General features: G+C 43.5%; 1 protein-coding gene across 1 annotated transcript; it reads right to left on the bottom strand.

The window, feature by feature from the left end:
- Window positions 1–118: 118 nt before the first annotated feature.
- On the bottom strand, window positions 119–588 carry LOC135706252 (small lysine-rich protein 1-like). The gene is made up of 3 exons (XM_065227824.1): window positions 498–588; window positions 277–461; window positions 119–214 (listed from the first exon to the last, which is right to left on the bottom strand). Exons 1-3 carry the CDS (start codon window positions 586–588, stop codon window positions 146–148), a joined length of 345 nt encoding a protein of 114 aa, XP_065083896.1. The 3' UTR covers window positions 119–145.
- Window positions 589–12,560: the final 11,972 nt, after the last annotated feature.

The raw sequence follows: 12,560 nt of genomic DNA, 5'->3' as shown, positions 1-12,560 counted from the left end.
ATACTATCACGATTCTCACCATTCTTGCTTTTCGTTCGATTGTTGCATTCGCCTACCCATAGGCTATCTACCCGACGATGTCGCCGCCAAATCGTATTGGTCTTCGTTAAAAAAAATCCGTTTCCATGGACACGCGTGGTGGCGTTTATTTTTTGCCCTTCTTTTTCTTTTTCTGTCCCTCTGGCCAGGCAAAGCCACGCGACTTCAGCACATCCTGCAATCGGAACTCATCAAAGTTTGAAAATAATGTCAACCTGAGAACATCGAATTCCCCACCTGAATATTATGACACACGTAGTAGGCATTCTCCATGGCTGCCTCGCTGAACAGATCGCCCTGAAACTTGGACGAACCTTTCCCTTTGCCTTTCCCCTTTTTGCCCTTGCCTTTCTTCGGTTTGGCTTCCGATTCTTCCTCGTCAACTTCGTCATCTTCGCCACCGCCGGCACTGGCACTGCCGCCTCCGCCTCCTGATCCTCCTCCACTTCCGCCGCCACCACCGCTTCCTCCTCCTCCTCCGGCTGCCGGTTTATCTCCGGATCCTTTCTCTCCAGGCTTTCCGGGCTTTTTCTTACCTTTACCGCCCATTTCAGTTGCACAGTTGATGCTTTTTCACTGGTCAAGAAAATCATTATTGATCTAACGGAAAGCTGGCGCCACGGCAAGCGAGTATGTTTCTATGGTAGCGATCACGCGTATCCGAGTCCCATATCCAATGGTGAATACGCTTTCTTATCTTATGTTGTTGTTCAGCAGCTTTCGCTGCTGATGATTTTATCTAGTGTGGTATCTTTCCGTGTTGAAGCACTTGTTCTTTTGCTACCGTTCGCTCAGTATAACATTATCGGGGCTCCCGTGCAGCATTTTCCTAGGAGAAAAGATTACATTTTGATTGTGATTGGCGTGTGAAATACCTCCTATTTGATTTTGATATAGTTCAGGTTCAAAGTCGAAAGTCGATATGATGTACCTATTGGCTATCTTTTGGCACTAAGTGCCCACACTTATGCCGTTTTCGGTTTTTTTTTCTGTTGGATTAAACCATGTTGTAGCACTTTTTATATTGAACTACTATACAAGTGTGTAATTGTAGGGCCTCATTTGCATGAAAACAAAGGATGACACATACACCATATAAAAGTTAATAAAATTAAAAAAAATACCTATTGGTAGTCGAAAGTCTTTAGCATTCAAAACAAAGAGTCAGCCAACTGTCATTCAAAAGCAGCTCGGTTTTTACATTCAAAAGTTGAATCTTGCAAATCGAATTGTAGAACTGTCTGTCCAAAAACGTATATTTTGACGTAGGATTACGTCTTTCGGCAAAATATTGGGGGTGCAATTTAAAAATAACATAAATCGACCGCATTACGAAAAGTGGTCAGGTTTGAGTCAGGTCAACTCTGTCCATTGCGCAGGGATTTTAATTCTAAACAAGCCAATCGATTGGAAATTTTTCTACAAATCTGCTAAAATGAACACTTAATTAATTTTCAATAGGTCACTATTGAAAATTACACAAATGTCCAACTGTTGCAATGGTGATCAAAATTATCACCGACTGCCTGCAAAAAGCGCTTTTCCTAACACAGATTTCAAAATCGAATTCCATCCGGTCTCACTGAACGGTCGCCATCAGCAGCAGCAGTGCTTTCGGCGCATGGCGTTGAACATTGTTCTCCAGTACACAACGAAGGCTGTCCGCAAGCAGCTAGCTGCAGTCCACATAAGCGACCATTCACCGAAGAAGGAGGAAGAAGCCGCACCGCTGCTGAATGGATTCAGTAGTTCTTCGTGAGTCGCTGTGAGTCATCTATGCCAAGCGAATCACCCTCGTTCCAAACAACATACAGCTCGCCAGCCTCATCCGTGTTGAACACCCTAATAGCTCAGAATTACTCCAAATTCTCGGAATGACTAAATACCACATGACTGCTATAAAAAAAAGCAAAAAAAAATCTCGAATTTATATTATTGATCGTGAATATCTCGCGATTGGAAAATTTAAGCAAGAAAGTTTTCAAATAAATTTTCGCTTTTTTACTAACTGTTTAATAAACCAAAAATTCCGTGCGGTTTAAGCTGGAAAAGCGTAATTTTGTCATCAGAAAACGAGACGTTTCCATGATGGGGAAGTGGTTTCACTAAAACAGTCGTCGAATATTGATACCGAGCACGTAATCCTACGTCAAATTTATGGTGATGGCGGAGCGCTGTTACAAGTTCCCCGGTAGCGGTAGAGCAAAACTACCATAGGGCGGACTAATCACAAACACTTAAAGCAATGTGCACCAACAAATCAAAAATAAGGCATGACAATCATCTTAACAACTGTGCATTATGGCTACCATCTTCCTGAACATCCTTCCTACTTTCCTTTCTCAACTGTGCGATTCTTCAAGAACTCCCTGCCATTTTCTTTTCTACTCTACTACTATGTCACATAAAAGTTTCACTACTCACGATGGGCCCTTCTTTTACCTTTGGCTGCTGCTGATGGGTGCAGCTGCATCGCCGGTACTGCTTGGGTGAATGTACTTCATCGTTCCGGCCGTGGACGCACCGTGTACCGCTTCCCTCGTACGACACTACCAACTTCCGTGTTGGTGCGACACCGTTTGATTTCCGTCTAGATAGCGAGCGAACGTAATCGCTGGGGCTCACCTCGCTTCCTGCTTCTGCTGCTGTCTTCGTCCGCTGTCACGCAAGCCAGCGCTTCTCCGCCCGGATAGTGAACGAGTGTTGCTTCACTTCGACCGTGCACGCGGACACTCGTGTCCACACCGGTTGCCAACACTGTCGTCTTAGTCAGCACGTAGCTGCCCGAGTCTCGATCGGCCACCGATGTTCTCGTTCGTGTGCGTGAACGCTCACTCTCCGTTTTCTATTGCTGCGGTCGCAAACCGAACTCCGGAATGCTAGAGGAAAAAATGAAATCAAGAGAAAGGTCCTGTGGCCAATTGCGGTTAGGTTTGGACTCATCTCACAAACCAGCACGTGACCTACTTCTCTTGAAGGCCTTTCTTGTTCGGATGTAGACCGGTTCGCCTTGTGTAAACAAGCCAGTTCGTTTGTCATGCGTGCAACGTAGGTCAGCCTGCAGAAGAGGTTGATTTAGCCTAACCTTGCTATACCACGCGAATTTGCTCTGGGTTTCTTTCCAAGGGGATCGCTCTAGTCGATAGTGGATCTTTTCGCTCCGTTTTCCCACCAAACCTCGGTCTGGTTGAGAAAAATGCTTGCTTTATGGTTTGCAAAAGCTTCTACAGCGTGTTACTTTTTTGCGGTGTTGATTCCTCCAAAATGGACCTCTGTGGCTTGGATGCCTCACGAACGTCAATGAGCAGCCAGTGATCTGTGCGTTTTCGCTACACCCGTTCGTAGAATCTCAATCGGACACAGCCGTCTCGCCAACACCAATTGAGGGCCGAACAGATCCGTTGTATGCAACAGCAATGGCTGCCTTCTCTTGCACTGGTAGCTTATTTTTTCCTCCTGGATCAATAACCATACGTGAGTCGCTTTTCCCGCACCGGCAGCTGTTATTTTCTACCCGGGCCAAACAACAATTTTCAGATGACTATTTTTTTTCCGATCGAACACAAGAGAACTTTTCAGAGCACAAAGACGATTTGCCTATCTACGCACTCTTCTCCTTTGTTTTCAGCGGAAGCCGACGGGTTCGGTTGCATTCAGCACCTAACCGGCTGCAATATAATCCGCTGTATGAAGTCAGCTGTCAAGCAGTGCACCCATGCAGCATACGGTTTCACCGTTGACACGGAAACTTTTCGTTTACGTTTTTGTTTTTTACCGTTAATTTTGCTTATTTACATCTACATATTAACTTTAACCGAAACTAAACGTAACAGCGCAAAAACCGGTATCTTGTGGAAATGGTCCGATGTATGATGATTCAGGCAGGGCTCGATGACCGGTTCTGGGGTGAAGCTATAGCAACTGCAATTTATCTTCAAAATCGTCCCCCTTCTCATACGGTTCCAGTAACACCGTATGAACGTTGGCACAGAGTAAAGCCTAATCTGGACCATGTTCGCCCATTCGGTGTCGATGTGTATTGTTAGGTATATACCGAGTGAAAAGCAGGGCAAGCTTGACGAAAAGACGAGAAAGCTGAAGTTTATGGGCTATAGCGAGGAGTCGAAGCCATGCCTGATCGACGTTGCAACTGGGAGGATCACGATTAGTCGGAACGTGAAATTATTGAACAGTTTCGAGCCTGTGTTGAAAGCAGTCGGTCAATCTCCGTGTAGCGAAGTAGTGGTACCTCCACCGACAAACCGACATGAAACTTAAACTTAACTCTTGATCGAGAATCCATAACGGCGGATTCAAATGTGCAGCGATCCCATCTGTCAAAACCATATAAATTTGTTATCTAGATAAAAATAATTTGCCCGGAATAGATGAGACACGAACCAACTCATACATTTAGTATGTGTGTTCGTGGCTAGGATACACATTTTTCGCGAACACGGCGGCAGATGTCAGTTTTGTGCTTTGATCAGAAATTTAATGATACTTAGTATGATCATTCATGTCGGTTTGTCGGTGGTACCTCTATCGAATAAGGCAGTGGCCGAGAATCCGGCTGTGGTTGAGCCATGCGATTTACCCGAGGATTTACCCGCAGATGATCAAGAATAAGACGTCTGGGAGGATACGCCGCCTGTTGACCACAAAGAAATGTTGAGAAGGTCAACCAGGACAGCGAAGGGAAAATTACCGGCTCGGTATGCTTGCTCGACGGAAGACGTGGTTCAGGAGGAGCCCAAAACAGTGAAACAGGTGCTGTCGGGTCCGGATAGCAACAAATGGAGGAAAGCTATGCTGGATGAACTCGAATCGATCAATAGCACTGATGCTTGAGAATTGGTCGATGGAAAGCGAGTGTTGGGGTGTAAATGGATTTTCAAACTAAAACGCACTGCTGATGATAAGGTCGTTAGGTTCAAAGCTAGACTCGTAGCATAGGGCTACAACCAGCAGTATGGGAGTGAGTACGACGAAGTATTTGCACCCGTTGTTCGGCAGACCATATTCAGAACTCTCATGTATATTGCGGCAAAGCGAGGAATGGTTGTCAGGCAGTTTGACATAAAGACGGCGTTTCTCAACGGCGACCTTGAGGAGGAGCCTTTATTAGAGCAGCAATTTGTTGCTTGCAATTGCAGGAACCAGAAATGGCAGACAGGCTCGAACGGTTGTCCACAAAAGACTCCATAAGAGCGGCAATTTGATGACTGGAAATGCAGGAACTAGAATTGATAGGAGCACGGCTTCCTCTCGAACGGCGAGTAATAGTTGTCGTCTTCATTTTTTTTGAAGATAATAATGACGATGAAATGTGATTCACCTGAGAGATGCAAAGTTACTACAAGGAAAGCCTGTGATGCAATTAAATAAATAATACGGCACTGCACATCGAACTAGATGCTAACGACACCACCAAATGGGAGGAGCTTCGGTCAGCTACTGTATGGACGAAAGCAACAATTAAGGGTATATCAGCTGAAGTTCCTCCTCTTTTCACGGTTTTGTTGCTTGTCAATCTGACATCTCGTCGATCTAGTTGAAGATTTGTTTTCTTAAATATCTGTTTCTCTTTTACGCTACCCTTTTATGGAATGTGATGAGAACATCGAGGAAGAAGGAATCATCACGTCGGTCAGTCGGACATTGGCTCGTAACTTTGAAATCGTTAAGGGCCACACACATTAGATCCGTTTGCGTTGCGTTGACGTAAATTTGACACTTAGACAATAGATTTAGCTGCCACTTTGCTGCAACGCATCCGATCCGGATCTAATGTGCGTGGGCCTTTAGTGTAGGAGAAGTGCGGAATTATGTCGGCATCGAAGTGGAACGTGATAGTGCTGGCGATTTTCACATCTCGCAGCGCAAGTACATTGCGGATATCGTGAAGTCAGCCGGTTTACAGGATGCCAAGTCTTCTGCGATTCCCATCGACGTTGGATATTTCAAGCCGGACACCGAAGATAAACCTCTTCCGGATAATTCGGAGTATCGAAAGCTAGTGGGAAAGCTGTCATTCGTTGCTGTTAATAGTCGACCCGATATTGCAGCTCCTGTTTCGATTCTGAGTCGTAAACTTACGAATCCTACGCAGCGTAACTGGAATGAATTACGCAGAATTGTGCGATACTTGAAGGGTTCAATCAATCTGAAGCTTCGGATAAGCGGCCGTGATGATAAATCTGGATTGGTAGGTCATGCTGATGCCGATTGGGCTGAATGCCGGTTGGATCGCAAATCCAACAGTTCAAGTTGTGTGGCGATTTCGTATCCTGGGTGTGCCGCAAACAAACGTGTACCTCCTTATCAACTGCGGAGGCCGAGTTCGTCGCCTTATGTGAGGCTTCTCAAGAGGCAATCTGGCTTCAGCGACTTCTAGATGATCTGGGTGAAAACGTTCAAACAGTGCAGCTAAATGAGGACAACTAATCTTGCTTGAAGATGCTGCAATCCGAGAAGTATAGAATCAGGACGAAACATATTGATACGAAGTACAATTTCGTGAAAGCTTTGTATCGGACTGGAGTCATCGAGTACGTGTATTGCCCGTCAGAAGTAATGATAAAGGGTGATACGGTCAAAATTTGGTCAAGGGAAAACGCCTGTAAATCGGTGAAATCGTTTATTTAAAAAATCAAATTAAATTTCTTTTTCAAGTTCAATTAGTATAAAATTCAGGAAAAATATTCAGTTAGGCTTCCGCTTTTCCAAATCCGAATTGCCGGGCCTTACGCTTGACCCCTGCCATCAGATTTTGTACAGCCACCTTGTCCACCTTCTTCGCCGCAGAAAGCCAGTTTGCCTTGAACTGCTGCTCGCCCTTAGCAGTTTTTTTTGGTCTTCTTTAGGTTCCGCTTGACAATAGTCCAGTATTTCTCAATTGGGCGGAGCTCTGGCGTATTGGGAGGGTTCTTGTCCTTGGGAACCACCTGCACGTTGTTGGCGGCGTACCACTCCATGGCCTTTTTACCGTAATGGCAAGATGCCAAATCCGGCCAAAACAGTACGGTACAACCATAGAGGTAACTCTAAGACCACTGGGTCCCGAAGAAAATCATTATTATTTTTGGCTCACTCAGTACCAGAACAACGGTCCCAAGCAGTCCCAAGCTATTTCACTCACCCCTGCATGTTCTGCATGAATCCACACACCCCTGATGTTATCTGTCAAACTTTCATAGCGAATCAAAACAAACATAGTGTAGTAATAGAATTTCAACTAGAATAGGGTACGTTAATCGTTTGCTTGGGACCAATAGGCTACTAAAGTGATGAGCCAATTAAAAATCGTTAGTTTCGTATTGATTGTTGGTACAACCGTGTTTCTTCAGGAAAGGCAGCAGACGTTTATTCAAACACTCTTTCACGTAAATTTCTTGGTTGACAGTCCCGGAAGCTATGAAAATGCTGCTTTTCAAGCCACAGGTACAGATGGCTTGCCAAACCAGATATTTCTTTGCGAACTTTGACAGTTTCATGTGCTTGAAAACATCTGCTACCTTTCCCCTTCCTTTTGCCGTATAAAACTCCTGTCCCGGAAGCTGCTTGTAGTCGGCTTTGACGTAGGTTTCGTCGTCCATTACCACGCAGTCAAACTTCGTCAGCATCGTCGTGTACAGCCTCCGGGATCGCGCTTTGGCCGTCGTATTTTGTTTATCATCGCGATTTGGAGTCACTACCTTCTTGTAAGTCGATAGTCCGGCTCGTTTTTTGGCTCGATGCACGGTTGTAGACGATACACCCAGCTTATTTGCGGCATCTCGGAGAGAGAGGTTAGGGTTTCGCTTAAAACTACCGGCAACTCTCTTTGTCGTCTCAGCGGCTTCCGGTTTTCGATTTCCCCCCGATCCAGACTACCTGGCTGTCGACAAACGTTCCCCAAACACTTTAATTACATTTGTAACGGTTGATTTGGCAACTTTTAGCGATTTTGCCAACTTTGCGTGCGAGTAGCTCGGATTTTCGCGATGCGCGAGCAAAATTTTGATACGCTGCTCTTCTTGCTTGGACGGCATTTTGACAACTGAAGAGTGAATTCCAAAATCAAAATAGGAGCAACATTCTACACATACACACCTTCAAAATGAGGGGTGTTCAGGTTTTTTAAATGCAAAATTGAAAGAAATACGTCAAGTTGATATTGACCAAATTTTTACCGTATCACCCTTTAGATGATCTGCTTACCAAGCCGGTTGCACGTCTTCGAGTTGAACAGCTTCGACGATTGAGTGGTCTTGAGGATTAGGAAGCCAGTGTTGGGGAGGAGTGTTGAGAAACTAGCAACACTGCTTGATTGCATATATTAGAGTAAAAAGTTCCTTGTTTCACTTTACAGTGTATTTTGCTATTACCTTTCCCTCGTTCAACTTTTTGTGGCATTCGCAAAAGTACAATCAGAATAAACAAACGTATTAGAACAAGTTATGTCCGTACCGTGTTGATTTCAATCCGAATTCCGATTCCATCCGTTTGTGCGTGTCTGCCGGGTTCTTCCCATAAATATATTCCGCTTATTTGAAAAAATCTGTATATTGAAAAAAAAACAAGCTGAACATTGCATTAGGTCCTAAGTAACATTGAAAGATTCTCTTCGTCGACTCTCTCTTTGCATCCTCACGGCCATGTAAAGACATTTCCTTTTTATTTTCAGTTCACAGATCGATAAAAGAAGCTTTTATGTAGCATCTCATACATCAAATAGATCAAGAAATGGTTGTGTGCAAGTCAAGGATTCAAAAATATCTCCAAATGACAAAATGACAAGCGATCAACGAACCGAATAATAACGCTATGTCAGAAGTGCAAAGCAATAATGATATAATCTTCTTCGTTCTTTTTCATGACAAGCGACAAAACTCACTCGGGGCGGTAGAAGGAAACGAGAAAATTGTTGGCAAACTGCTTCACGAAGTAGAGCCGAAGATGATACACGTGTGTTCATGGGATTTTTTTTGTTACGTCTTTTCTCGATTCATATCAAGCTATGTCCTCATCCGTGTATATTGCAACAAAGCAGGCAAGCAATATATCATTATCCTTTTACCACTCTGATCGAGCTATGTTATAGAGCGAGTTTGTCATGGTAGTCGTAGTAACCGTTTTGTCTGTATCGTTGGTTGCTTTATGTGTTTGGATTCGCTGGTTCAAGTTATAAACGAAAGAGAAAGTCGACGAAGAGAATCGATCAATGCTACTTACGACCTAATGCAATGTTCAGCTTGAATTCTGTAATATGTACATATATACAGATATTTGTATCAAAATTATGATAAAAATCTGTATACATAAGGCCTGTACTCGAAAAAAAATGCACCAGACAAAAGTGTTCGCCAAAAATTTATTTTAAGTCGGATTTTCTTGAAACTTTCAGGGAATGAACTAATACATATGGATTATGTTTCGGCATAATTACTTTATTCAATTTCCTTTCCATCACTGAAAGCCCGCACCTTTCCCTTAACACCCCTCATTACATTTTGTGCAATGGTGGAGCAAACCTTTTTGGTCACTTTCATCCATTCTTTCTTCAACTCCAGCTCGTTCTTAAACACCTTGGACGATTTTCGAGCTTGGGCCTTATTATTATGGCCCAAAATCTTTCCACCGAACGAATCTCTGGTGAATTTGGGGGGTTGGCGGTTTTTGGTACAAAAACAACGTTATTGTCTCTGTACCAATCCAATGTCGATCGCGCGTAATGGCATGATGCCAGGTCCGGCCAAAATAATGTCTCGCCTCCGTGGGACTGCAGGAAGGGCAACATACGCTTCTGGAGGCACTCGGTGCGGTAAATTTCGCTGTTGATGGTACCCATTGTGATGTACGGTTTACTCAGTTTACCGCATTGGCATATGACCTGCCAGGGCAAGTATGTTTTGGCGAATTTGTCCACTTTCTTCTTCCTTATGTCTTCCGGAACATCAAACCGTGATTTGGGAACGTAGAACTCCAGCCCCGGTATTTGATTTGCGTCTGACTTGATGTAGGTTTCGTCATCCATAACCACACACATCGGTTTCGTTAACCACTCTCGATACAGCTTCCTTGCGCGGGATTTGGTCGCCGTGTTTTGTTGATCACGCCGGTTCGGTGCCTTCCGGACCTTGAATACACGAAGCCCAGCTCGTTTCATGGTTTGCTGAACGAACCAGGCGGAACACTTTGCCTTCAGAGTCGCGTCGCGAATCGAAAGGTTCGGATTACGCTTGAAATAATCCAATACCTTCCGGGCCTTCATAGGATCAGTTGTCCTCAATTTTCTTCCACTTCCAGCCCGCCGCTCGGTCATCTGGGACTCTTTAAACGATTTTACCACCCGAGACACAGTTGTATCAACAATCAAGACGAAACTAACGATTTTAAATTGGCTCACTACTTGACTAGCCTATTGGTCCCAAGCAAATCGACTAACGTACCCCATCATAGTATAAATTCCAGTACTACCATAGAGGTAACTCTAAGACTAGAAGGTCCCGAAATAACGTGCTCAACTTTTTGGCTCAGCTCTGGTACTCTCTTCGGTCCCAAGCTAATCGATTCACCCCTCGAAACATAGGAAAAACCAATAACCCCTCATTTTATCTATCAAACTTTCATAGCGAATCAAAACAAACATTGCGTAGTACTAGAATTTCGACTAGAATGGGGTACGTTAATCGTTTGCTTGGGACCAATAGGCAAGGTGAGCCAATTTAAAATCGTTAGTTTCGTATTGATTGTTGGTACTACACTATGTTTGTTTTGATTCGCTATGAAATTTTATATATTTTGATTCGCTATGACAGATAAAATGAGGGGTTAGTGAATTTTCCTATCTTTCGAGGGGTGAATCGATTAGCTTGGGACCGAAGATAGTACCAGAGCTGAGCCAAAAAGTTGAGCTTGTTTCTTCGGGACCTTCTGGTCTATGGTTGTATGGGTGATTCCCAGTTGTCTTCCGATCCATCTCATGGTCACAGTCGGATTTTCCATGACGGCGCGCAAAATTCTCGATTTTTTTCTTGTTTCGATGACATCTCAATAACCACTGAACCGATTGTTATGAAATTTTGCACATGTAAACAATTCACTCCAAACTAGTTATACCCAGATTTTCATCAATTGGTGGCCACTGTGCTGTCTGAAGACTACCCCTCGTAGAGAGTGTGCGAGGGGTACATCCATAGGTCAATGGGCACCCGTGACAATGTGAAGAACGAGAACAAGCGAGTGAAATTAGAATACGAAGGCTTTCGATAAGGTTTATTTTATCGGAGCTCTCCGTGGCCAATCGTTGGCTCAACGACACCCTTTGAAATGTGCCCAAACAAGTCAAAGGTTAATATTGAGCAGGGTTGCTTCCACTCACTAGCTATAAAAAGATGTTTTTTGGAATTGTGCAATCAGTAGATGTTATAATGGTATGTTGTACTTTTAAGTAACAGGAAGAGGGTGTAAAGTATGTGTAAGACACATAAAATCTGTCAATTTCGCTTCCAGGGCGTCACAATCGGCGATCTTATGATTCGTGAGCGTTCACTCTTAGTGAGCGCTTACGAGTCGTAAAATCGCTGATTGTGACGCACTGGAAGCAATATTGACAGATTTTATGCGTCAAACATATACTTCATGACCTCTTCTTGTAACTTACAAGTACTAATGGGCATTATACCAACAATCAATACGAAACTATCGATTTTAAATTGGCTCACTACTTGACTAGCCTATTGGTCCCAAGCAAACGATTAACTTACCCCATTCTAGTCGAAATTCTACTACTACACAATGTTTGTTTTGATTCGCTATGAAAGTTTGACAGATAAAACGAGGGGTTAGTGGATTTTCCTATGTTTCGAGGGGTGAATCGATTAGCTTGGGACCGAAGATAGTACCAGAGCTGAGCCAAAAAGTTGAGCTCGTTTCTTCGGGACCTTCTGGTCTTAGAGTTACCTCTATGATTATACTATTTCATGATTTCATAATTCCCAAAAACATCTGAGTTGAAGCAACCCTGATATTGAACGACTGTTCCCGTCTCCAATAAGGAAATCGTTGGGGGCCTCCCTTAGCTCAGTTGGTACGAGCGAAATGAACAAATGAGTTCATTATACATCAACGAATACGCGTTTGTTGATATTCTCCACTGCTTGATTATCCAACCCAAAATTGTCAAAATCAGAAATGATCCTCAAAAGCAAAATAATCAAATTCATATTGGGCAAAATGAATATTTTGAATATTGTTGACTCCAAAACCTAAAACCGGGATTTTACCATCAATTCAGCATGAGGCAATAATTGGTCATCGGCTTGTGTGTAAAAACTTACACGACGCGTCCTTCAGCGCTATGTTGGTGTAAAATGAAAATAATCATTTTGCATTTGATCCTCAAAATCATCCCCATCAAGATGACTATGAATATTAATATTGACAACAACAAAGGCGATAATGAACATCCAGCCACAGGTTGCCTTGATCAAGAGAATTTAGGCTCTTTGGTTATGTCAAAATTCAGATTCATGCAA

Source organism: Ochlerotatus camptorhynchus, unplaced genomic scaffold, assembly GCF_037179485.1.
Source record: "Ochlerotatus camptorhynchus isolate MF236.1 unplaced genomic scaffold, CSIRO-AGI_Acam_v1.1 ptg000276l, whole genome shotgun sequence".
NCBI lineage: Eukaryota > Metazoa > Arthropoda > Insecta > Diptera > Culicidae > Ochlerotatus > Ochlerotatus camptorhynchus.
This window is presented reverse-complemented; position numbering and strand designations above follow the sequence as displayed.

What these genes read in the sequence shown, in the direction of transcription:
- LOC135706252 (XM_065227824.1), bottom strand. Translation starts at nt 588, where the DNA reads ATGGGCGGTAAAGGTAAGAAAAAGCCCGGAAAGCCTGGAGAGAAAGGA. An exon ending in AGGAGGAGGAGGAAGCGGTG is followed by an intron (nt 462 to 497) that starts GTGGCGGCGGAA and finishes CAGGAGGCGGAG; the next exon opens with GCGGCAGTGCCAGTGCCGGC. An exon ending in ACGTGTGTCATAATATTCAG is followed by an intron (nt 215 to 276) that starts GTGGGGAATTCG and finishes TTCCGATTGCAG; the next exon opens with GATGTGCTGAAGTCGCGTGG.